This window comes from Denticeps clupeoides, chromosome 18 (genome assembly GCF_900700375.1).
Source record: "Denticeps clupeoides chromosome 18, fDenClu1.1, whole genome shotgun sequence".
Lineage (NCBI taxonomy): Eukaryota > Metazoa > Chordata > Actinopteri > Clupeiformes > Denticipitidae > Denticeps > Denticeps clupeoides.
Window position 1 is genome coordinate 1,816,268 of NC_041724.1, and position 27,402 is coordinate 1,843,669.

Here is a 27,402-nt window from a genome sequence, read left to right on the forward strand (position 1 = left end):
CTCCGACGCCTGGCTGCGGTGCAAACATTGCGCCCGGACCCCCGGTAATTGAGCTAATGGCGGGCTTTTTACGACGCTGCAGTGTGCCGTCGCATCCGGCTCTCCCTTCAAACTCTCGACGTGCCGAGTGCCGCGGTGTGAAGTATAAGGAGTCTGCAACATTGCACGTTCATTATGCATTTTGCACTCGGCGGGCCGTCGCTGCATGCGCATTTTAATCGTGCGTTTGTGTTGCGATAAAGCAGTCATATGTTTAATTTTCATACATGCGCAACTACTTTTTTTGACACTTTTCACATTTTATTTCTGCCATTTGTCATTTTTTTGGGCTGATAATTTTTCGTGTAATTGCATTTCATTTATTTATTTTTGTTTGTCCCCTCCATCTGGCAACACCATTCTGGCAACACCAATCAGGCAAATCCTGCATAGTAACGTCGTAACAACTGGCCCTGAAGGAGCGAGGGTCACCGCGGGTCACGGCGGAAGAGTGACAGTTGGCAGCCCCACTTTGCAATGCGGGAGATTTTCTGTGTGACGTGCTACAAATCATGCATTAAGCGTGGCTAACGGAGTTGCTAAAGGTCAGAGTTCATTAAGTCGGGCCGCCTCCCAGAACGCTCGAGTCGCACTGAGAGTTTATCCGAACACGCGCGCTGGAAGAACAGTGACGCTGACGCTAACGTGCTAATTCGTAATGGATTCCGTCCGTCCAATTTGTCCCTGTTAGGGTGAAACCGGTTGCGGTTCTGCAACTCCGGATCGTTCCGCCTCAAGCTGTTCCTCGTTGAAGTTGTCAGGAGAAATGTCACGCCGGTGATGGAGGGCGAGCGGTGAACTCTGGAACAGTGTGTGTGCGCGTGTGTGTGTGTTCGTACCCCCGTGGCCACGCGTTGCCCCTCCATCTCTGTCAGCGCCCGGCCTGGCACGCGCCTCAGAATCGATGCCGGGGCCGGGTTGATGAGGGGGGGGTTAGGCTCTGCCGGGGGGCGCACCCTCGGGAGGTAGGGTGCCGGGCCACCCGAGCTTGAGTGACAGGTCAGGGGGAAACTTGAGCGCGGCGGTTGCCAAGCAGAACGGTACCCAGCCACGTCTGGCAGCCGCCGAGGCAGACAGCGCCTTCTGGGGTCCGCGCCTCCCAGCCAAATTCCAATTGTTGGGGCGGCAGAGGAGCGGGGAGCACAAAAGACAGTATGGCACATGCAGCAGCCGTGCGGCCGTCGCCAAGCCACCGCCTCGCTCCCTCCGCCTCTCGCCGGTGTTTACTTGGGAAGAGTGCGCGGATTTATTTATCTCGTATTAAAGACATTCTCCCGTTTCTCCTCCTCCTCCTCCTCCTCTCTCTCTCTGTCTCTCTGTCTCCCTGTCTCTCGGCCTCTCTGTCTCTGTGTTCAGCGGGGTGGGTTTGGCCCGCGCCCACTACGAGAAGCAGCCGCCCTCCAACCTGCGCAAGTCCAACTTCTTCCACTTTGTGCTGGCGCTGTACGACCGCCAGGGCCAGCCCGTGGAGATCGAGAGGACCTCCTATGTGGACTTTGTGGAGAAGGACAAAGTAAGAATCTCACACACACACACACACACCCGTGTTCACTTATTTTATTTACCTTTTTGAATATTAAATGAGCAACAAATGTATAGTTGACGTGTAATTAACTTTTTTAAAGAAATATTTTAGCATTTTCAAAAAAACAACACATACTGTCCAGGCCAATAAGCAGGATCCTGTCTTCTGGTTGTCTTTTTATGAGTGTGTTTCTGGGGCAGAACCGTATAACAGATAAAAATCGTTAAACACCTGCATCAACTTCAAAAACTGATTATTATTATTGGTATTATGGATTTTAATTCAGTCGTCACACTAACGTCCTAAATAGAAAAATATGCCCCAAAAAATATGCATCCCCAAATTTTGTAACACTCACTGATGTAGAAGTAATTTCCGTTGTTCAGTGCACGTAAAGCACTACGAGAAATTATTTTATAATAAGTAGTCTGTGTTGTTCATGTTGGCTTGGTTCAAGTTGACAGGTTGACCTCTGACGTGCAGCACATGCACTTCCTGCACCCACAGATTGGGGGCAGCCGTGAGCATGAACCAATCTGGATAAAAAGGGATATATTAGTGTTAAAGTATACGACAATGCAGAGGAAAGGGGCGGAAGCATACCGGCAGAGCAGTGTGTGTGTGTGTGTGTGTGTGTGTGTCTTATTGGCTGCTTTAGGGGTGTTGTAAGTATATGAGTTTTAATTCATGTGTAGCTGTGTAGTTTGCTGCAGGGTTATGTATGCCATGTGTATGTGTACGTGTGTGTGTGTGTGTACCTGCTGTAGGGGGGTTGTTTTTAGTAAAAGGTTACAGGGAACAGCTCCGCCCACGGTCAGTTGGGACGTATGCCAGCTGGCACCGGCCACTCCTGCGTCCTCCTGTCTGCACACCTCCGCCCCGACCTCCGCAACGCTCCACCGCCCGTTTGGGGCACTGCCAGCACCGCGCGCCACGCCTGGCATCGTGGAGCCGAGGGGAGAGGGGCGGATGTGACCTGTCCTCGTGCCCGCTGAAGGAGCTGGCATTACCACCAGGTCCCATTCACCTGGAGGCTACCAAACAAAAAAAAAAATGTCCACCCTGAGTTTTTACCGAATGTAACCACCACTGAGAAAAGTGTGTGTGTGTGTGTCTGGTTTTGTTGTTGCATGTGGAGAACAGGACAGAGGAATGGCTTATATAAAACAGAATTATGACACAGACCGTTGAAATATGCACACATTACAGTTTAAACTAAAACGTATAATTTTCAGCAGCTCACCAAACGCTGTCCTTGTTCAATAAAAGAGCATAAATCTATTTAAACCCCTTGTAAAACTCTGCAACTTATGTAGAATGTCACGGAAATGTTATATTATTCATTTTTAAGAAGGACATTTAAAACGACGCCTGATTTCAGGCATGAATACCAGCATGTGGGGAAAAACGGTTTGATAGGATTCTTCTCCCCACAAGGGGAGATTTACACGAAGGATACACTATACCAGTCCATATTCCCACTGGTGTTACATTCCGGATCAGGGAGTGAAGAGCAGCATCTGCTGGGATTAGGGCCGGGACGGTGGCGGGATCTCACAAAGTCACACAACAGATTGGACGGGATGAGGGACATTTCCCAAAATGCATCATGCAGAGAGTTGATTGGAATATTGAGTGTTGAACCTCTGAATGAACCTCTCTCTCTCTCTCTCTCTCTCTCTCTCTCTCTTTCATCCGTTCATCTGTCTCTGTAGGAATACAACGGAGAAAAAACCAACAATGGCATCCACTACAGACTGCAGCTCCTCTACAGTAACGGTACGACCGAGCGCTGTCATGCCAACATGTCTAATTTTGTCCCTGTCACACGTCCCGATGCACACTGTGGCAACCTGCTCTCTCTCTCTCTATCTCTTTCTCTCTCTCTCTCTCTCTCACACACACACACACACACACACACACACACACCATTCCATAAGGCTGCACTATAAACAGAACGTTTTACATTCATGTCGTAAATACCAATTAGAAACACATTCTTGTGTTCCTCCTTCAGGATCAGGGGGTTCTGGAATAAAAGGTCTCAAATTTCAAGTAATTTCATGACCTTTTCATGAATTTATGGCAACATCTAACCACTATTTGGCCTGGTGCTAAAGTCATTATTAAAATAAAGTTAATTCCTCAACTTTTCTCTTTTGTTCAGCTTGTTAGCTTTTGCTTCTGCTAAATAGATTATAGCACTTGCGGAAGGCACGATGCTAATGTGATCCGTATCGTAGCGTAGCGTTTATGGGCTGCGATGATGCGCATGTTCGGTCCAGAGCTGTGAATCCCTCCTCATCCCCAAGCAGCGGGCCAGGAGGAAGAGGGAGGAAAGGCGGGAATGGCATGAATAATACAGAACTCCCCAGCAGAGCCCTGTTTGTTGTTCGCTAACGGGTGTTAGCGTCGCCGCTCCGGCCGTTTCTGCGAGCCGAGCAGGCGGCGTAAACAGGCTGCGGGGACGCAAGTAATAACCCGACTCGTTTCCGAGCGGTTCTGTTACGAGCCGGTCCTTTTCATGTGCGCTTTCGCCAAAGAAGCGAATTTGCATTTTACAGGCCGTGGCGTTCCAAGGGGCTTTTAATTTGACTAAACGGCATCTTAATTCCCCGCAAAGTGTTTACAAAGGGACCCGACAGTTCATTGCAGGGGCTTTCATCGCCGCAAACACAAACGTGTACTTCTTTTGTCTCGAATCTTCACAGGTATCAGGACGGAACAGGACCTTTACGTACGGTTGATAGACTCCATGACCAAGCAGGTAAGATGGTCTCTGATGTCCCTACTCTCATACTTTCATATGGGGCAGTGGGGGCCTAGCGGTTAAGGAAGCAAAAGCACCGTCCCCACACACTGCTCCCCGGGCGCCTGTCATGGCTGCCCACTGCTCACCAAGGGTGATGGTTAAATGCAGAGGGCACATTTCACTGTGCGCACCGTGTGCTGTTCTGCTGTGTATCACAAGTCACTTCACTTTTTCACTTCAATAAACTAAATAAAAATAAAGATAATTAAAGATAATTTGTGAGATTTGAGGTGTGTTCAGCGTGCAGTTCATGGTGTTACCGCTTAATAGTTGTCACCTCAAAATAATTTTGATAATTTTAACCTTTTTAAGGTCATTAGTGTGGTATATGTTAATTTTAGAGACACCCCCCCTCCCCATCAGACGAATGGCTTCCCGCTTTGCCTCCCCAACCACCCCCTCCCCGCACGCGGTGGCCTCCTCCGCCGCTCCTGTCAGCCCGTTGCAGATCAATACGGCAAGCAGGTCCTCGACCAAGCGTCAGCCCCGGAGACCAATCAATATCCCTTAATGTAGCTGCAGCGGCGACGGCCTGGAGACAATAATCCTGACAACAACGAAAAGCCCCTGCAGCCGCGACCCGTTCAGATACCTACACACCATGCCACGCCGACGATCCGAACGCTTCGGCCCCGCGTACTTTCAGATGCAAGAAATATATCAAAACTGGCAGAATATTCTTTTTTCTAATTATTACGGCGTAATTTGAAGAGCAGACAAAGGTCAAGCCAGGCTTTCTCATTAATATTTGGCATATGCAAGGTGCATAATTAATCCCCTTGATTGTGAGTACAAGATAAATTTGTTTTAACTCCTCTGGTGTTCATCTCCACGCGGCACCAGCGTTCAGAACGCCACGCAGAGAAGCGAGAATGCTCGGCGGGGTAATTTTCCATGATTTGGGAACGCTAAAAGTGATTCCTGGTGACGGTCATTTTCCAGGACTATTGATATTTAGCCTATATTGGGATATTTGCAGTTCGGGATAAATAAAATAAAGGAAGCGTCCAGGCTTCCGCCATGGTGGGACGTTATCCTGCCCACGTTTCAGCGGTTTACGGTGGCGCTGGCCTCTCGTCGCGGGTGCCATCTGGATCGGGAGTGGCGATGTATAAATATCGACCGGCTCCTTTCACTGCCCACCACTCCGCTCCTCCGCCCCGCATCGAATGCGCTGGATGTTAATATAGAGACCTCCGCAGGCCGAGGAGATCAATAATGTAAAAGGGGGTCGTTAACCTAAAAGTATTTCCCCCCTGGGGTCGTGGTCTACTTCTGTCTCGCCAACTGACCATATAGGGGGTGGCGGCTGATTTGGGGGTGTGAAGTAGACACGTCGTGGGGGAGTGAGGGTCCTACCCAAGTGGCTGTGGAGAAGCGGAGTGTTAGGTGGCTGGGAGGGGGCGGTCAGTTGGGGGAAAAGTGGATTCCTTGCCTGCCTTAATATGCGGGGATCATCCGTCATCCGGAGCCTCGGCTTGACAGCCTGATGACGGATACCTCGGTGGTGGCGGCTCTTCTGGGGCCGGCGCGGCCATCTGGCTGGCTGGAGGAATGGAGGATTATGGGAAGGGAGACTGCGCTACGTTGGTCTCCGCAGAGACCGGGCGCTCCTTCGGCTCCTCACCTGTCTCTCGCTGTTGGGCCTCTTCTTCCATGGCAGACCGAGAGCACAATTGCACTAAAGGACTTTTTACATCATTTTGCAACGAAAGCTTGCAGGTTTAATGTGGAGATGAAGTAACAATATTTGTCCCTTGTACAGTAACAAGTCCCATTTTGATGTGCTTGAGCTCATGACATAAAATTGGAACGTTTTTTTTTAAATATGACCCGTCTGCTTTTTTTCAGCCAATCCTCTACGAAGGCCAGGACAAAAACCCAGAGATGTGCCGCGTGCTCCTCACCCATGAGATCATGTGCAGGTCTTTATCAGCATTCCTAACAATATAAAATTACACACTTCACAGAGGCACCTGTACTGACTGCATAAACCCTACACACACACACACTGGATATTAAAGGGTGCCGCATGACTGTAAAATGTAAGGTGTACACAGATTTGTGATTTTGACAGTAGAAGGCAGGTCTATTCACCGTATAAATGGGGACGTGGGGAGTCCCTTGTCCTCCTGTGGGGTACAGCTCATTAAAGATCGCCCGTGGTCCTTAATGCCATGTAATTATTGACTGGCTGAGCGAGAGCCGGCTGGAAGCAGAGGGCAGAACGGGGCCGACTCCCGAGGTCTGGCCGGCAAGAGCCCGGTCCTGGGGTCCAGGTCGTTTCTGGGGGGACTTGGCTGGGCAGCTGAGGGAGGGAGAGGGTGGGCTCGGTTTTAATAATGCATTAGAGGAAGTGTGAGTGCCACGGTACCATGCTGGGTGCCAGGGGAGGCAGAGATGCCCTGCTGCCCGCTCACCCCCCCACTTCCCCCAGCACAGAAACTGGGGATGGAGCCACGTCTGTGCCAAACGACAATCTGATTATTCCTGGCCCTACCAGCATTTTTAATTGCTAAGAACCGAACAAAATACCAGGCCATAAAATTGGTTCCATTTCTGCACTTTTGACTCCTGCGTGAAAGTTTGCTTCCATTTGTTTGCAAGAATCCAACATAATAAGAGCTTGTATAGAGGGTCAGCTGGTCATCTTTCCCCCTCATCAGCTGGCTGCGCCGTAGGTGGAAACATTACAAACCGTCCAATCATTAGCCCCAGTGTCGGCTCCCCTCACAAACACCATTACGGTAACAACCATTATTGTGCTCCGTGTCGTTTCGGATGGAAACTGATTCAGTGGCTTCATCAGCAGCAATGAAGCAATTCCGAGGCTTCCTTTCCATGCCTTGAACTGAAGGGCACAAGCATGCCATGCCACACTCCTGGAATCAGCTCCACGATGATTTCGGCACAGGATCCATTTTCATAATGACGGCTTGCTCGCAGTCGGTCGTTACGTGATTGAGTGTGATTATTAGCAATCGCGCCCTGATGAATGGTGTGTTTCCATTTGCTAATGAGAAGGAGATGAGAGATGCTCTCGCTGTCTATCTCTCCCAGGTGATACCCGTCTTTATCGGGTCCCTTATGGCGCTGCCGAGATCAGGCATCCTTGGCAGCTGTTTGGCATGGCGACAGCTTCCCCCGGCGCTTCTGCTGTTTTCATCTTTTCCGCTCGACACTTGACCCGATTCCAATATTTCCCATGGCAGAAAATGGCAGAAAAATGCATCATATGTGATATTTTGATATCAGGTGCAGGCCATGTTTGTGTGTGGGGCTCAGTTTTGAACCGCTTCTGGTCACCGACGTATCAGATTTGAGTTGCACTGCGACTAGGGTCAGATTTCGCCCCACATGCGTCACGTGACAATTTTTTCCCGAATTGTCTCATCTTAGCAGTTATGTCTGGTCTTCAAAGTTGAAACTGGCATCCCAGCCATCAGCTGGCATGGCACACTCGTGAAAGTGCAGCGCCCACTGAGTGTTGACTGGGCCAGAATCGTCGGCCATGCTGCCAGTCTGGATGAGCCCGGCCCTGCCAGTGAGGCTCTGCCATCGGCCCTCGAACCAAGCCAGCCAGCCTGCTGCATGTGATTATGTCTGGCTCCGGGCCCCGATTTCGAGCTTGGGTAATTATACCACTTGCCCTTTGAAAACAAGCCCTCCATTGACATCCGCACTTTTGGTGTCTTATCGGGGGCCTGGTGACTCAACAGGCTGGCACTGTCGGCTCTCAGATGTCTCCGGGCTCCCGCTGGAGGCTTTGAAAGTTTTTTTTCTACCAGCGGCCCATTCTGATATTTCAGTCCGCGAGACACCAAACCTGACCCGTCTTGACCATCTGATGGACCACAAACCCCAAGATGATGTGGGTCCGTGGCCATCGAAGAACGATAGCTCGGCCGCCGTGCCAGGTTGTGACCGGCCTGGTACACGAAGTCCGCTTTGGTGCCATTTTCTCCCCCTCAGACTCCAGCAGGCCCTCCTGGGTCAGGTCTGTGAGGTTGGATTCCCGCTTGTTTGTTGGGCTACGGCTCGCAGTCATTAGCTGGCCAGGCACGGGCCCTTGGGGAGGTGGTGGTGGTGGTGGTGTTGGGGGAGGGACGCCATCAGGGCGGTATTACAGACACTCCGCCAAGGTTTGTTTTTGTGTGCGCGGGAGCCCCCAGGGTCCCACAGGACGTGGCTGTGCTCCTGGGGTCCGGTTTGTTTATAACACTCCTCTCGCAGTTTGAGGAGGTTGTCACCACAGCCGCACCGTTGGGTTTCCAATGCTAATTGGTCTCCTGGAACTTTGCTAATGGCTCCAAGTAGCTGAGGGAATAAATTATTGTGTCGTGCACCATGGCAACAGCCTTTCCCATACACACAAAGAAGAGGAACAAAACAGCGCTTATGTCGCTTATTTGTGCCTTTTTGCTCCTTAGAGATCCATCCTTGGATCCGTGAACTCTGTACACGACCAGTTCAAAATTTGGACATACCTGCTCCATGGACTCCTCAGAGTCATCTCTATACCTTCATGGCTGTTCTGCACTCTGCTATCATTATCGTAAGCATCATTAACATGAGTGAAGTTCTCAACGTAGGAATCCACGTTGGTTGAGAGAAATCTTCAGGTCTGTTATTCCATGATTTTGTTCTACAACGTAAAATATAGAATCGGAGAGAGATCCGTAAATGACTAGGTGTGCCCAAACTTTGCACTGGTTGTGTTTGCGGACTGTCCAATGGCAACGTCTCATCTCATTGTGAGGCGTTCTAAGTATTAACTGGGACAGGGTCACATTTAGCCAGCAAAAGGTACAGAAGAAGCAGCTTTGAACAGAGCGGTTCATGAATAATTTTGCTGGAAGACAGAGGGCACTGGCAGTAAAGCCCATTTCACAGGGAGAGGAAAAGATGGAGGAGAAGGTGGGGAAGGTGGGGGCACGTTTAGGGAAACCACATACCACCACATGTGGCCCCAGCTGGGGCGAGGTCGTGGGCAAGGGCAGGGCGCTGGCGTTGGAGCGGGGCAGCAGGGACGGAGGAGGCGCACCAGGACGTCTCTGGGCACTGTCCAACCTGTCAGGGGCTTGGTGAGTGCCCTTGGCAGGAGCCCAGCCCAGCTGGAGTGTGCCACAGGCAAAGGGAGAGGGCAGAGTGTCGGGCAGCGCCAGGCTGCTCACGACTCACTGCACACACACACACACACACACACACAAACACACTCCACGCACACTCACAAGTCAATGCAATCCAGTATACGCAATAAGCGGGTTCCGTAAAACTCACGCGCCTGTTATCGTTTCAGCCGCTGTTGTGACAAGAAGAGTTGCGGGAACCGCAACGAGACGCCGTCCGACCCCGTCATCATCGACAGGTACGGCCACGCCTCCTCCTCTTTTGTCCCTTTCTCACACAGCACACGGACCATGTGAAGAGGAGGGACGTCCAACCTACACCCTTTGATAAAAGAACAATGTTTCTTTTTAAATGTCTGAATTTGTATATGAGAAAAAATAGACTTCTTTCTGACTACATGAGCTCTGGAACGTGAAAACATTTTTGACATTTCAACACACCGAAAAGGAAGTTTCTAGACGAAAACGTGTCTGAAACCATACAGCGGTTCCCCCTTGTTGCAACTTCACAAACTCAACATATTGGTTGTGCAGTTAAATATTAGAATCAATGAGCTGTTGTTGTAGCCACTACGCAGTGTTATTCACCAGGTAACACGAACACTGTAAGAGGTTGGGGCGATATTTACCGAGAGAACAGAGTGGCAGATTCCTGATGCCACGTGGGAACTGGCACACAATGCAGTGTCGTCTGCATCATTTATTCCAACACGTCCGTTCCTTTCAGACACATTGTCGTAGGTGCGCCGTCAGTTTGCTCGTGGGCTTTAGGAATAGAAGCGCGAACATTCGAGAATCACCTCTCCTCGGCCCCACGTAATGATCCTCACAGTGCCGGTGTTTACAGCGGCTGCATCCTGATTGGGCCGTGAGCGATCGTCTGGGAAAGAGCAGCCTCTTCCAGAAAGGACAGCAGTGGCCACCCAGGGCACGGGGGTCATTACCAAATCCATGCTGGCTCGTTAGCTCGGCACTGGAGAAAGGCCAGGGGGGAGAGAAGAGAGGGAAAGAGGGGTAGTAAGAGAGGAGGGGGGCCGGTCCTAAAATTAGCAGGCAGGACAAAGGGATGCTCGCCTCTTGTCTGAAAATGTTCTGAAGTCAGCCTATAAGCTCCAGCGCTGGAAACATCGGGGATGGTTTTGCACTGCAGGAGATGAATGTAACAAAGGGTGAGATGTTAGCTCACCACCAAAAGACCATCTGTTTGTAGATTTTTTCATGGAAACCTTGTAGGTCCAAGGGTTCCTGCCCTGAAGTTTGTTTCTTTGTGCCGCATTCCTCACGTCCTTGAAGTGAAAGTTTAAATGAAGTGATTGTCATTGTGACAATGAAATGTCTTATTTTTTACCCGTCACCCTTAGTGAGCAGAGGCACGATACCTTGATACCTTGATCAAGTGGCACCTTGACGGTTCCGATTGCCCGCTAGGCCTTCCATGATCTTAGGGTGGTAGTAGCCTAGTGGGTAACACACTCGCCTATGAAGCAGAAGACCCAGGTTCAAATCCCACTTACTACCATTGTGTCCCTGAGCAAGACACTTAACCCAAAGTTGCTCCAGGGGGGGACTGTCCCTGTAACTACTGATTGTAAGTCGTTCTGGATAAAGGCGTCTGATAAATGCGGTTAATCTACTATTTCTGGATAGCTTCAGGGATAAGACTGGTGAATCTATGAGCTCTGGCATCAGGAACCCTTCGTTGGCACCGGGACGTGGCGTGTCCTGTGTGATTTGCTGTAATGTCAGGTGTGCCTCTTGTTCAGCTGCCACGTCGGTGCCAGGCCGTCCACGACCGCGGTGCTGGAGCGCTGGCAGCTCTCCGCGGTGCTGACTTGCTCACGTGCCGCTTCGCAGGGCTTCCGTACCCTGCCCTACCGCAGTCTGCAATGAGACCGATGTGATTGTGTTGCACCTACCCTTCGGGACAACTTTCAGACAATGGACTGGGCAGCCTCCACGCGTGTGTGTGTGTGTGTGTGTGTGTGTGGACGAATGTGTGTACTCCGTCTCTGCCCCATCGTTAGTTCAACCAAACCCATTCGGAAGTGTTTACGGGTGACAGCGTCAGGCTTTGATTTAGAGACGGCCGGCCCGTACGACTGCATTTTAGCGGCCTATTAGGCAGCGCGGTATTTATGAGTACGCCGCCGCTTACACCAACAGATAAATCAGCCGGACGGAAAAAAGCGGCGTTCCGCGGGCAACCATGCAAATTAGCCGCATCACTCGTCACTGTAAAAGGCTTAATGACGGCCATTCGTCGCCTGCCTCACGCGCGCCACCTTTTTGTTCCTGATGTGGCAAAGCTCACTAAATCACACTCAGTTGCCCGGATCGCGCCGCGTCCCGGCGTCATAAATATACCCCTGATAAAAATCAAGCCATGCGCATGCACACATATTCATGCGGGCGCCAAACGATTCTACCCGGGGCCGTTTTTTTACAACGACCAACACAAATGTGTCTGTCCCCCTCACCCTCTCAGCTCTGTAATAAGCAATGCGTTAAATATGGGTTAAAATTTAAATATGGAATTTCATAATTTCCAGTCAGGTCGGCTTGAATTTTAGCGATTGTAACTTTTGCGCGGTATCGTGGGAGGATGATGTGTTGGATTTTTGTGCTGTGGTAAAGCAGGACATTGTGGCCGCCGTGGTGAAATATTGGCTGTCGCCTTTAAAACAGGTGTTATTACAAGTTAATACTGCAATTAGAGCTCACCGCTACCTCCCCTGGTGAGGCGATAAATTTCGTCAGGGCTGCCAGTGCTGAAGGTAGTGGGGGCAGGAGTGAGTCTAATTGCCCCACCCCACCCCTCCTATATTTACACCCATATACCCACCCACCCATCCCACCAGACTCACCGGGTGAGTTGCTCCGTCTCCCTCCCCATCCTCCCTTTATAGTGCTTCTGATGCCATGTGTTGGGGAGTGGACAGGATAGAGGCTACATTATGAGGTTCCACAATTCCCACAATTCTTTGGTCACCCCCCCCAGGTTACCATAGAACTCAGACATCAGATCTTTCTGGACATCTACCGCCTGGTTCAGGTGTAATTATGGAAGCAGGGTAATCGGTGGGATCAGGTGGGCTCCAGATTAGGACTGGAACAAAATCATCCTTCAAAATGCAAATGGGGGGCTGCTGATGTTGAAGGTTCCTTCAGAATTCTTCAGGTCCCAGATGTGCTGGTTGCCACACTTCATCCATATCTTCCGAGTCCCCGTCAAAGTGGAACCGGTCACATAGTCGGATAGAGCCAACTCACTATGTTGCTGATATGTCGCTATGCATGCACGAGCAATTTGAAAGTGTAAATATTCAATGTGGACCCCACACAAGGCTTTGACTGGAGTCTAGCGGTGCGATGGTGACGCCTGTTGACAGGTCAAGTGGCCGGTTGAGTGTTACCCAGGGGAATTGGCGGTGGAAGCCTGTGTTTAGTCTGGTTCCCCTAAAATGGGGCTGCGTCCACATGAGCCCCACCGTCAGAGGAATATGAGGGATTTCAGAGCTAAATGGAACATTGCAGGAGAAGAGGAGACAGGGCCTTGTGCTCATTTTGCCAGAGTGGAGAGATTTGAATTTTTTATTACAGGAAAAAGAAAAAAAAAAAAACAGCTAATTGAGAATAGGAATCTGAAAATTCCTGCAGTTTTGTGCATTTTGGCACACAAAACGATCACATATCTGGCAACGCGTTTGTATTTCTTCACACATGTGATGTATTATCAGGAGCGGCTTTAAATTATCCAGAATGAGGACGTAGGAAGGAATGAGGAAAAAACATAATTAATGTTAAGCTTCTAGGTGAAAGAATTATTGTTTTGGGGAAGTTTATTCCTCCTCTCCACAAAATGCTAGCAAATCGGCAAACATGCCCCAAGTGCTACGTCTGATGCAGCACTTTGAAAACAGGGCCCTGTGTGTCAAAAGGGGGAAACAAAATTCATATTTTGGGTGGTCCTCAGTGGTGGTGAGTTCGGAAAGGGGGGCTAGATTTGCGGGAAGGGGCGGACAGATGCTTGGCCGGCCTTGTGGGTTGCAAAACCTTTGTTAGGCTTTAATAATTCATTCCGTGACACTTTACCAATTGTGCTCTAATGAGAAACATCAGACATGGCAAGGAGCGGCCATGGCGAGCGCGGCAGACGTGCTAATCTTCCTGCGTTTAAGGGTTCACATGGGGGTTGATTTACTGAGGGCTTTAGTGGGTGCGAATGGTTTTTTTGCCGCACGCAGGACCGATATTGTAATTTACGGCCGGTGTAAAACAAATGCTTTGACTGATCATAGTTTTTTATTTATCCTTATATCTGGAAGCATTTCACTGCCATTGGCACAGACATCAAAGGCCGCCGGAGTAATACTGGGCCAGTGGAGCACAGACGGTGAATGTTAGGGTGTGTAAATGTGTGTGTGTGTGTGTGTGGGGCTTATGATAGAAGTGATGGGTGTGTGTGAGCGGGTGAAACCTGAGATTGGGTAAAAGGGGGGTTATGTATGCGTGTGTATGAGTGTGTGTGTGTGTGTGTTAGAGACTCGGGGGGGTTATCTGCCTCCCTGGACCCTTCCCAGCAATCGCAGCCTATTGATCGTCCAGCGCGCCCATCGGTGCCGGCCAGATTAAGAGTATAGATTTGCAATAAAGGAGGACATTACTCGGCAGGCTGGCTAAAATTGAAAAAAATGATGAGGTTGAGGAAGTGAGATGTGTCAGAGAGGAGAGCGGCGGGGTTAGAGCACGGGCCCGGGCGTTAAAGTCAGCTTTTATGTTGTGTGTGTAAGGGGGTTATATTATGGCGGAAGGGTTAGTGCATCGGGGGCAAGTGTTATTGCCCGGTTTTATGTCGTCTTTTTACGAGCGTTAGAGCAGAGGTGCCGCGCCGTGGACGTCTTTTAATTTTTTTGGCATATTAATGAAAATGCATTTTTACTGGGCCGTTTTCAAAGAGTAGGTGTGTAGGTGTGTGCGCTCGCGTGGACGCGCGTGAAATATAGATGGGCTTTGGTGGGCCTCGGGGACAGGTGGCCTGTTTGGTGGGCTCAATAATTCAGCAGTTCTTGTCCCTTATCGGGGGGGAAAGTCTGCTCCGGCTGTCAAATCTGACTTTTCAGGGGGGAAAAACACAGGAAAAACTGCGGCGGATGAGGGATTCATTTGTATTGTAGTTGAACGCCGTGACCAGAAAACGCCCCAAACTGTATTTCCGACCTGCATGCTGATAGGCCGGTCATGAGCAAGCTCAATGCGTAACTGCTTAAGTGCGTTCTGATGATGCATTCTAGCGTGTGTGTGTGTGTGTGTGTGTTTGTTGGACGACCTTGAGGACGAGCCCACAGCGGCATTGGAGAAAAATAAACCCTGGCATCTTTTGTGGTTCAGCCCCATTTTCTTCCAGAAAGGATCGGGGGGTGAGGGGGGGGGGGGGATCCATTCCAGCCTCAGAACAGACGAGGCAATGCAGCAGCCCTCTCAAAATAGAAAAGCCACACAACCGCAAACCCAAACCATGGCTTCTCCCTTTAGGTTCACGTTATCACCTGTGGGGGTCCGGTTGCCTGAAGTGCAAACCGAGGCCCGGCGCGTGTTTCCTGTAATGTCCGCGTCGTGTAACACTTCATAAGCAACACAGCGGCTCTCTCCGGCGCCGTTTGGAGCGCTCGCGATAAGGCGGGTGAGCCGGGTGGTCTCGGCGGGTGCGTGTTTGCAGCCAGAGCCTGGGGTGAGATGTGTGTCGTGTCTGTGCGGATGAGTGTGTCGGGCCCAGGGCCCGGAGCCGGCCCTCGGGGCTGGCGAGGGCTGATGTGATCCTGGGGGAAGTGTGCAGTGGCCCGGGGTGACGGAAAATCCATTTGCCAGTAAAAATAAAAAGGGGGGCGGGGCTTTCACCTGCGACTCAAACACTGCTCAGCTGGCATTCCTGCTTTTTACCCAGCATGCACCGGCGCTGGAGGGCATGGGAACCGGGCAAATCCATACACCCGCCCCTCCTGCGCGTCACAAACTCGCAGGTTGTATTTGCGTCCGTCTCAGCGTGAAAGGGAAGCGATCGATCGGCGTTTGTTGATCCCACTGTTGACACTTCGGCGTCTCCCGCCACTCGCAGAGAGCCCACGCGGGGTGCGGGGTAATCTCTACATGTAAACACGAGCGGGAGACCTTCGCTGTGCCGCCCTGGGGTGAGCATTAGGGGCGGAGCCAAATCTCAGTACAAATATTTATTTTGTACAAATATTATTCAGCATTTTCTGGAAGAAATACAGTATGCACAGCAAAAAAAAAAAAAAAAAGAAATTTAATTTTAGCCTAAAAGGACCCGCAGGTGAAAAGAAGCGAGACTTTTACTGTTGAGAACGGTGCAGCTCATGGCGAGTTGGCATTGACTGTCGCTCCGCACGACTCCACACACCGGGGTCGACGGGCAGGCCCCAGTTATCCTTGTGAGATGGGGCTGGGCTTTAGCTTTGGGCACTTTGGCACAGCTGGCCAGGTGGACGGTGAGGAAACTGGGCTCGGGTCCATTGGCCCGTCCTGTGGGAGGAGCATCCCTGCCCTCTGTCCCCCCCACGTTCCCGGTCACCTTAATTACCGGTGAGCTTCCCCCGGGTTAAAAAACCAGACAAGAGAAAAAAATGAAATGCATCGATAACGAGCCGCTCTCCGAGCCGCGACTTATTCAGGACAGTGGCAGGCTGAGGCACAGGCTACGACGGGAGACCGGACCAGGAGAACTTTAAATTAAGGGCTTTCAAAATGAACGCATATGGATCACTGCAGCACAGCACACGGTGACGTCGACCATCGCATTTAACCGTCATCTTCATCGTGTCAACACTTGTTGGTGGGCATGTCTGTGAGTGGCAAGCAGTCGTCGTCTCTCGGACTTGGTTACCCGCAATAAGTGAAAGTGAAGGGTGTTAGTAGCCTAGCGGGTAACACACTCGCCTATGAACCAGAAGACCCAGGTTCGAACCCCACTTTTACATTTACAGCATTTTACCAGACGCCCTTATCCAGAGCGACTTACAATCAGTAGTTACAGGGACAGTCCTCCTGGAGACACTCAGGGTTAAGTGTCTTGCTCAGGGACACAATGGTAGTAAGTGGGATTTGAACCTGGGTCTTCTGGTTCATAGGTGAGTGTGTTACCCACTAGGCTACTACCACCCCACCCCACTAGGCTACTACCTACTACCACCCACTTACTACCATCGTGTCCCTGAGCAAGACACTTAACCCTGAGTGTCTCCAGGGGGGACTGTCCCTGTAACTACTGATTGTAAGTCGCTCTGGATAAGGGCGTCTAGTAAACGCTATAAATGTAAAATGTAAATGAAGTGATTGTCATTGTGATACTCAACAAAATGTGTCCCCTGTATTTAACCGTCACCCTTGGTGAGCAGTGGGCAGAAATGACCGGCGCCCGGGGAGCGGTGTGTGGGGACGGTGCTTTGCTCAGTGGGTCCTTGGCAGATCGGGATTTGAACCGGCAACCTTCTGGTTACAGGGCCGCTTCCTTTACCGTTATAGGCCACCACTGGTCCGGAAAACCCAACTTTCTGGCATTAGCAAAGGGTAGTAGGGTGGTAGTAGCCTAGTGGGTAACACACTCGCCTATGTACCAGAAGACCCGGGTTCGAATCCCACTTACTACCATTGTGTCCCTGAGCAGGACACTTAACCCTGAGTTGCTCCAGGGAGACTGTCCCTGTAACTACTGATTGTAAGTCGCTCTGGATAAGGGCGTCTGATAAATGCTGTAAATGTAAATGTAAGCAAAGCGACTGACCCATAATTCAGGTTGTTGGCATCACCCCCTTTAAAAAGGCCTGATCCTCTTTGTCTATCTGGTAGTTTTAAACATTATATCAAGTACAACAATTAATTCTTGGTTAATCAGAATTAATTCTTTGCAAAAAATTGTTGACAAGCATTAGTGTTATTGATCGTAAATTATGACCAAGCTAGAAGAAAGGGAATGTGACCCCGCTGCAGAACGCGGTGCCCGGTCCCCGCTGGATACCGTTTCGTGTGGTTTAACCCCACCTCCCCGCGGTGGGCGCTCCGGCGAGTGTCGGGTGGAAAGGGGAAGACGTGTGCAGGACGGGCATATCTTCTCTGGCCGCGGCGCCAGGTCCTCCATTTGCCTTCATTCGGCAGGTTTCACGCCGTCTGGGTCTCCAGATTGGGCCTGGCTTGTCCAGACCGGTCCAGGCCAAGAGACAGGGTGGAGGAGAACGAAAAGAAAGGAACGAAAGCCATGCTGAGGCGGTGATGGTGTGTGTGTGGGTGTGTTGGGAGTGAGAATAGAGGGTAGGGGGATGGGACGAGGTGAGATAGAGAAGGGGTCATAGAGAGAAAGAGAGAGAGAGAGAGGTAGATTAAGAGGCTATTGATTTCTATATAAAGGTCCAGAAATGTGATATGGGGGATAGGGGCAGAGCGGGAGCACCCGGTCGCTGGAGAGTGCTTGGGGAAGTCTGGGGTCTCGATTACATAATCCCTAACACACGCCCTGCTGCTGGGTCATTAACGCCCAGTTTTATGACCCTCATTGTCTCAGTGCTGCTCAGATTAGACCCGCAGTAATACAGTTGGCGACCCTTTCACAGGCTGTGATTAATAAGGAATTATTTCTAAATCCCGCACATTACACTGAAATCGGTTGTATATGTACTTATTCAATCATTTTTTTGCTCATTATCTTATCTAAGTATCAGCACCAACATGAACAAATGAAACATTAATCTATCTAAATACAACCTTTGTAAATCACACGAATTTGGAATATTTTGAGATTTCGGCCATTTAAGATTCTGAAATTTAACAAAATAAATATCTCACTGTAAATGAGCTTCATTCAGTTTTTAGACGGCGATATTGCAACTAGGACTTTGCAGTACATGTGCATGCAGGAAGGCACTTAGTTTAGGGCGTGTATCACTCTTGTTTTCATGTTGTTCTTTCTCCCTGTTTTGACTCAATTTTTCGGTTTTCTGGCTGATTCTGGTCTTTGTTGTACTCCATATATAACAGTGGCTGGAAGATCATCTATATTTGATGTTCTGAAGCTGGTGCTGTGTCTTCCACACCCTTTCACAGCCCCCTATGGACCCGTACACACCTAGATACACACATACAGATAGAAAACACACACACAAACACACACATTTGCATGTGTTGTATGTACAACTGCATGAAAAGCTAAAGGCACCTCCATTCCAGAGATCTATGGTTTTTATATCCTTTTGCAAAAAGACGAAGATACGGTTGTGTGTATCACACACAACATACACACACACACACACACACAGAGCACAACACAAATCAATACCAATTTATAATTCAGGATTGCTGGAGTTTGGGTTTTAGGGCAGGCTAGCTTCCAGGCTTCATAAATATTACAGTGTTATTGACTGGATCCGAATGAATTGGAGATTTTTTCTCTCTCTCTCTCTCTCTCTCTCTCGCTTGCTCGCTCAGTCTCTCCCTCTTCCCGCTTTTTTTTTCTTGTTTCAGGGTGCTGAGCAATAAAGTCGACTTTTATTTATTCCCTTTGAGTTAGAGATGAGAGGCCTAACTGGATACAAATCTGATCCCTGGCATGGAATAAAGTGGATAATCGGAGGGAGAGGGAGGACAGGCGGAGAGCGCGCACTAGGTTCACTGGGGACCGGGTTAAGCGCGGTGATTTGTCCGCGCGCCGTCCTCTCCGTCCCGCTGTTCCAAGCAGGGATTTGTACCCAAAGCACAAACATGTCCCATGACATGGACGACGGGGGCCAGAGTGGCCAGAGTTCTGGGGGAACGTTCTAGAACAAGGTGCCTCAAGTTTCCCATCGAAAATAGAAAAGGGGGGAAATTTACTTCTGTAGTACAAAACTGTCTGCAAATACACACTCAGAAGGAATGTATGATCTTAGCTGCGTAAGCATATATGCAACACACACACACACACACACACACATGCATCACTTCAGTTTCCTCTGACCCTCCTTCCCAGATCTCCAGGGAAGTTGAGCCAGTGAAAGAAAATCAATCATGTCATAAAGCAGGCAAAAAAAAATCACTGCCTGGCCGACGTCACCGTACTGCGAGGGTCTGAGCGTACACACACACATACACACACATAATTTCACCACTGCTTTTTTACACATGGACACACAAACAGAAAAGTGATGCTGATACAACACACATGCATAGCACACACATACATATACATACTTATACTCACACATGTGCTCACACTAACTTTCCCTAAACACACACACACACGCAATTAAGAAATGATACTGTTACACACACGTACAAAAACTCACATACATACACACCCAACCAACTGAGGTCCCCTTGACCAAGGTACCGTCCCCACACTCTGATCCCCGGGCACCTTTCATGGCTGCCCGCTGCTCACTGTGTCACTGTGTGCTGTGTATCACAAATATACAATATATACAATATGTCTCAATGGGCTTGTCACATATCAGAGCGAAATAGACATAGATGGCAACTATTCACTTAAAACAGACACACAATCGTGCACAATTTCACAAACAGACTCAGAGGAAGTTTGTAGTGTGCTGTAGTGTGTGTGTGTGTGTGTGTGTGTTGAGGCTCGGGGGATGTGGGATTTGGAGCTGGAGCTCGTTTCTCTCCACCAGTCGATACAGCAGCCGTCACCAGGCCTCTATTAATCCCTTAATCAGCCTCAGAGACTCACAGTTAATTGGGAAGCATCTGAAAGACCCCGCCAGCCCCGCCCCCTCGTCCAACTCCTCTCCTTCCACCGTCTTTACACACGTCCTAAACACCTGGAGCTTCCTGGCGAAACCGCGTGCATCGGCAACTTTTCCATGCTGAGCTGAAGTAAAACCTTCTTTCATCACAGAGTTAATATTCAGATCGATTATCGCGAACAACCTGTTATTTCGCTGCCCTCGTCTTTACACCGTGCACATAAAAAAATAGAAGGAACATCTTCGTCCTTATGGAGCGCGGGCCTCATACGGAACTGTGAATGTGGTGCAGCGTCACTGAATTGATGAGATTAAATCATGAGATTTCAATGGTGCTTCGTTTGCTACTTATTCCACTGTAAATGCTTCCAAAGAAGAGATATTTCATAAAATCTCTTCTCTCCTCCCCTCTCCTCTCCTCCGCTCACATGCTGAAAAATGAAATTATTGATTTTCTGGACCACAAGCACAATTTTCTTACTCCTCCTCACCTGAGAGCTGTGATGCATGCGCCCCCCCGACGTGTCCTAATGGCCCGGCCGACCGCAGTGGGACCTGCTGCAGCGCCATGTGAAAAAAGCCCAAATAAAAGCGGCGGGGCGCACAGAGCCTCCCCTGCAGGAAACGTGCATACGCACCGAAACACACACACACAGTCACGTGACCGCCCACAGTCATACGTTTCTCTCAGACCAGCACACACCGATGCACACCCCCCAGATGGGATCAGGCTGTTTTCATGTAAAGACATTTTCATCACTTTTGTTATCATTTTTACTGTTTAAGGACAAAAGAACGACTGTATTACAATATGCTAGTGTTTAGGGGCATCAAATGTATTGATGTTTTATATGAAAAGATTGAAAGAGGAGGAGCCTGTAGTTATGGTTGACAGGTTTATCGCACCCGACTTCCTCATTCTGGTTGACATGCCTCCCATTCTTACATTTACATTTACGGCATTTACCAGACGCCCTTATCCAGAGCGACTTACAATCAGTAGTGACAGGGACAGTCCCCCCCTCTTCTGGTTCATAGGCGAGTGTGTTGCCCGCTAGGCTACTACCAACTTTCTTCTCTACAAATGTAACCATGTGACCATGGCCACTACCAACATCCAGATTATCAACACTTTAATAACAGCGTTCTGATTGGTGGATTTCAATTGCGTTGGGAAAACAAAGCTCTTGCGCCCAATTCTGTTGAAATTTTCCCACAATGCCCTGCGACTGCAGCCGGGGAGCGGACTGGGTGGAGAGTAAAGACTTCATCTCGTCTCCTCTCCGCGGTCCTTATTTTAAGACGAACGTGGCCTGCCCTCTCCGACCGTTAAGGGTCATCATCGCGAGCGCGGCGCCTCGCCGAGCGGCATTTGGCGGCGGCGCCGCAGAGAGGGAGGGGGCCGCTCGCTGCCCAGGCGTCTTTAGCGGCAGTAAAACCCTCTTAGTGGTTAATGCCATCTGGCCAGGGCCCCTTGTGTGTGGTTGGGGGGGGGTGCTGGGTTGGCGTAATGTGCCCAGAACTCGGGGGTCGAGATGCTTAACTGCCCAAGCCTGCCGTCCGCAGATGGCGAGAGCTGCACTGTTGGAAGCGGCAAGGTCGACCAGCGCGTGTGCCATGGTGGCACGGGACCTGGATCGCTAAATGGCATGGAAGCTGTTAAGGAGATCCAGGGACGGGCCGACACATGCGCGCCCGTCGGGGCTGCGGCTCCAGCCCTCATTTTCGCGGGCCGTAGGCGAGGGGTGGGCACCTCCCTGACGTGCCGTGTTGTGAAATGGCACCCGGGTGCTGCGCCACCGCCTCCGCCACACAGCCGCTGTATTTTTTCACGATTTTGCTAGAGTAGTTGAAGGAAACCCCGACATTTATGCTTGGCCTGTGTCCCCTTAGATCAATAAAAGCCTTATGCTATGATGGAGCGTCTCTGTCCTGATGGCCGGGGCTCCTCCCCATCCACGGCACACAAGTGTCATTGATCAGCGGGTGAGAACGGATGCAACGTGAATCTTACGAAATGACCTTCACTGGGACATTTTTTGTCCGCACGGCCACCGTCGCGACGCCAAATGTCCCCCTAGCAGAGGAACAGAGACTGGAGGTGCGGCGCGAAGGCTGATCTGGAGTGTGGATGCGTGCGTTGGGGCCTTCCGGGGTCTGGCAGCGCAGCCGCAGGTTCTCAGGGACTCTTTCATTCCGGGAGCGTGGCAGCTGGCAGAATGAATAGCCATTTTAAGGGAGCGGGGAAAGGAACAGGCGCTGCAAACAAAGGAATTTAATAAGTATGCGGTCTCCATCCAAAGAAATGACGGATGAAACATGGGGGGAAAAGGTGCTGGGGGAGTCGTTTCTTTCTGTCTCTTTTCTTTTTTTTTTTTTTTAATACGATGTGGTGTTTCTCCCTCACCCCCTCCTCGTCTTCACACTCCTCCTCGGTGCCTCCCCAGATCCTCTATCTCCACTCCATCCTCTACTTGACAAACAGGCCCAGGGATCCCAGGGCTCCCAGCCGCCTCCAGCTAAAGATGAGGTTGACAATTTTGGGGGGGTTTCATTAAACTTGCTTTTTGGCCCATTTCCCTGCCTGGTCCCCGAGCTGAACGGCCTGCCAGTGTTTGTGCCACCTCCTCCCTTCCTGCCCGCTGCCACGCTCCGCGCCTCGCCCGACCGGGAATACCCGGCCGTGGGCACGGGGGGTGGCGAGACGGAGGGGGGACGAAATCAGAAAAACAAAAGACGGAGGAGCGATTGGCTTCGGATTTCATGGAGGTTTTTTTTTTATCGAAAGATGAAGGTGGTCATTCAATGTGTGTTTTTTTTTTTTTCTTGTACTGTGGAGGAAAAACCATTAACACGCCTCCGAGTCCCTGCGGAAAGAGTGATGAAACTGAAACCAGATCCAGGTGGAGGTTTTAAAACACCTCCGCCGCTCCATCTCCGATGAATCTGGATCGTATTGAACGGTTCGCTGAATGGTCTGCTGCAGTACTGACACGGGTAATAAAATCCAATAATACATAGTACATTTTACAAAATGTAAATTACAGTTTTTAATTCATTCTACCTTATTAATAGTTATGAAGCATGTGAAGAAAACTGAGATGCCAACAATGGACTTATTTATTAATAAAAAAAAAAAATTCAAAAAGCAATGTCCTAAATATTAGTACTAATATTTATATTTTATCCTTAATTAATATACATATAATTTTTTGAGTGGCAATTATTTTATTCAATGATCTTTTTTCTATCTCTGCGTACGCGTTCTGACAGCGAGCATTTATTGATCTCGGCAGAGGCAGATCTCCCCGTGCACCACTCGCTCTCACTCCACCCAAATCGGCAGCCGTTCAGAAACACGCTCAAGACTCTTCATCCTTTGTTTTGTTGTTGTTCTTTTCTTCTTTCCCCCCCAAGATATATTTTTTTGAGAAAACGCTGCTTTTTTCCTCGGTCTCAGGTAAATTGAGTTTTCAAGGTGAACGTCCCATTACTGGAGAAGGTTGACAAATTAATTTGGTGGGCGCCTTGTTGCAGTGTGGGTAGCGATAGAGACCAGGCTGTCAATTTGAGAAATGAGGTCTGGCTCACGGAGCCAGATGGGGGAGAAATTGAACAGCACATTAGCTAATTACTTATGCAAATCACCCGGGCCTGCACCTTAACTTAAGCACGGAGGATGATACTTTGCGAAGCTGGAGAGTTTTAGATAATACTAATCCTCCCCCCATCTCCCACACAAACACATCTTCACCTGCTGAGGGAGCTCCGCCAGGAATTCCAAATAAACAACTGAAGATGTCAGTGGGTTCGAGTGCAGACACACACTCACACACACTTGCAAAGTGCTGACATGCATGCCATGACGTGGACAGATACACGTGCACGTCAAGGCGCAAATACAAACAGGTGCATGCATGCGTGCCCATATGCCCTTGCATTGCAACGTACACTGGTGCTCATATGCATGCGTAGTGTATGCAGGTGTACGTGCATTCCTGTCTATAGATGCATGCACAGCTTTGTGTTAATTGTCACTTAGTATTTAACATAGTATTTCATATGGAGGTGTCTCTCTCTCTTCCTCATACACATACACACACACACACACACACACACAATCCTGTGGACATAGGAGGTGGGAACTGCAAGATTTAGGTCTTCCAGGTGTTCTCCTCATCTCCTTTCCTCTCCCCCCTGTCCCCACAGCAATGCTTCACTCCCAAGGAGTCTGGCGGCGAGGGCCAGCGCCGGCGTCTGCATGCACCACGCATCGGCGAATGGGGCTTACCGAGGGCTTAACCCGCCCGACACGGCCGCTCGGCTAATCACACACCGCTAAGCCCACCTGTCAAAACATTCCGCCCGCCACACCAGTCAAAGATCCGCCTCAGTCCCCTTAATTAGCTAATCTGGCCAGGGAACGCCGATGGAAAAGGAAGGGGGGAAAACATCAGAAAGGAACAGCGAGAGACGCGTTCAGCTTCGCTGGTGGAGGAGCGGCCCATCGACTCCTGTAGGCCAAATGGACTCCGGTATTAGCGTGGCATGCTTTCGCGTGTTTGTGTGTGTGTGTGTGTGTGTGTGCGTCGACTTATCGATCCGTGTGGGACCAACAGACCCCAAGCGAAAGCTTAAGTATTATTAGCGATTCGGCGCTTTGGCAGCCAGTCATTAATTAATGCACCTTGAGTCCTGCCGCTCCTCTGCCGGCCTTCGCTCCGTCTTTGATGCTCACCGCGATGTGATTTTCGGGTGCCAACAAGTATGTTTTTTGTTATTCATGAAACGTGATCGATTTTTGGAACGGTTAGCGTTAGCCTAGCGAACCTCTCGTGTTCAGTTTCACCGCCCCGTCCGCCCACCGTAGGCCGTCTCCTGCGGGAATTTTCCTCCACAGCGGCCAGTCATTTACAGTAATTACAAAAAATGGAACTTATTTATCTTATTCCCACCGAAAAAAGTTGGCAGAAGTTCTCGCTAATTCATGAAAACACTTATGTTGCCTTTCAACATCTGGTTGCTTGGCCAGATGTTGCTGTGGGCGGGCCTGTAAGTGCAGTTTCTGATATTAAGACCAGACGTGATGTGGTGGATGTTTATGTTTGATATTCATAGCCCCGGCTGTCGCACCGATAAACGCGATCACATGCAGCAACAACACGGTTAATGAGCGGCCGCGGCGCAGATGTGCTATCTCAGAGCGCGACGCGTGTTTGGAGATCCTCTCATGCCCTGTAGAGTTACAGGGGTTCAGGACGAGGCCGGGGGAGAAGGAGGAAGTGGCCTCACTTTCCCGCGGGAAAGAGCGGCCGCTCCGGATTACTTCAGGCGGTCCGGTGTAACGTCTGCCGCTGATCTCTGCCCCATGACCCGGACTCGTGGGACTCGTGTCAACCCACTGTGGATTACTAGGACGTCCCGTGACCTTGCGCGATGGAAAACTAAGTGTTTCGGAGGATGTTGTGACAAGAGCTGAGTGTCCCGCATGTTTCAGTCAGCGCTTTTCGATCTCATATTCACGCATTGAGGTGACATGAACAACTGTTTATAGATCCGATATTAACCCAGAAACAAATCAGACTAGATGTTTCATTAACAAAAGGTTTTAGAGCTGTCAATCATGCCTACAGTCTCCTCCCCTTTTTAAAATATTTTTTACAAAAAGCGTGATTGAAGTCCATCATCTGGGCGTCAGAAAAAATTACAGATGACTAGTGGCTGTCTGTCTGTGTGTTTATTTATTTAAATACAGTAACATTAGCAAAACCAGGCCAGTGGTGGCCTAGCGGTTAAGTAAGCAGCCCCGTAATCAGAAGGTTGCCGGTTCGAATCCCAATCTGCCAAGGTGCCACTGAGGTGCCACTGAGCAAAGCACCGTCCCCACACACTGCTCCCCGGGCGCCTGTCATGGCTGCCCACTGCTCACCAAGGGTGATGGTTAAATGCAGAGGACAAATTTCACCGTGTCACCGTGTGCTGTGCTGCTGTGAATCACAATGACAAACAAAAAAAACATGAAACATCTTATGTAGCCCCGGTTTTGAAGATTATCTCACCTTCCATGAAAGATCGTGTTAAAAAGTACTCAATCCAGAATTTAACTTTTTAGAACCGTATCTATGGCAACCTCACATCCTTTTGGAGTTCTATTCAAACATGCAACCATCTGCTTAAACAATTTTTTTTGTTGTACTTTATGAACAAAAGTAGCCACAGTAAAACACAAGTTATTTATGATGTAAACACGAGCAACACAGTCGATAGGGAGCCGGCAAAGGAAAAAAAAAAAGGTGGCAGGCAGTAATTGAGGAGGGGGGGAAAATGGCTGCTGGCAATGTCTTTGCTCGACTGGGCAGAGCACTAGAAGCTTGGCAAGGCTGGAATATTTTCTTTGAGGACTGAAGTTGGTGCGCTGTAGGGGATGCTGGTTTTCCTGGCACCGCCGCGTCAGGTGGACCAACTACACAGGCAAAGTAAGAGTCCATCTGGGCCCGAACGTCTGGTACTTCACCTGCACGCGCTCTATAATGCAACACAGTGACACACATAAGCAGTTTATGTGCCTAATATTGCACGAGGATTTTTAGTTTCGCAATTCTGCCGCGCACGTTAGAATGTGCGTAATATAATAAAAAAAAAAGAGGTGTTTCCAAATGAGAAGTAATTTGTGTAAATGGACTTAAAAAAAAAAAAAACAACATAATTATGCCGCATTATGTCTGAAAATCGCAGCCATTACAGTCTAAGCGATTCTGTTCTGAGAGCGAGATCTGCTTTGACAAGATAATGACAGCCGGTCACAGCAGCCAAAACCACGGGCCGCGTTTTTCTCCGGCTCCGCGGTAATGGTGACATGTTTTATCGGCCGCAATAAGGCGTCATATTTTAGAGCTAATTCAGCGCTAATCTCACAAGAGGAAGTAACAGTCGTTGGGCGCGCCGCATACCATCGACTGGAGCTCCTTAAATCACCAGCCGGTGGCAGACGCCGCATGGCCGCCCCGTGGACGTGCGTGGATGCCGTGTAAATACAGAGGGAGGAGGCCTAATGAGGCGAGGCGTTTATGTGCGGCGTGCGTGCGAGCGAGCGCGCTTTATTGGCTGTTCGCTCAGCCGGGATGACAGATTCGATTAACGCCGGGACTGAAGCGC

At 49.8% G+C, this 27,402-nt stretch overlaps 1 protein-coding gene across 3 annotated transcripts in view; it reads left to right on the forward strand.

The window, feature by feature from the left end:
* LOC114767989 (transcription factor COE3) overlaps nucleotides 1-27,402 on the forward strand; it is a 73,947-nt gene that overhangs the window by 6,083 nt on the left and 40,462 nt on the right. For all 3 annotated transcript variants that reach the window (XM_028959997.1, XM_028959999.1, XM_028959998.1), the window contains exons 2-6: nucleotides 1,396-1,552; nucleotides 3,280-3,343; nucleotides 4,276-4,331; nucleotides 6,228-6,301; nucleotides 9,676-9,744. In XM_028959997.1, the coding sequence (XP_028815830.1) occupies nucleotides 1,396-1,552; nucleotides 3,280-3,343; nucleotides 4,276-4,331; nucleotides 6,228-6,301; nucleotides 9,676-9,744 (420 nt within the window). The remainder of the gene's footprint in view (nucleotides 1-1,395; nucleotides 1,553-3,279; nucleotides 3,344-4,275; nucleotides 4,332-6,227; nucleotides 6,302-9,675; nucleotides 9,745-27,402) is intronic.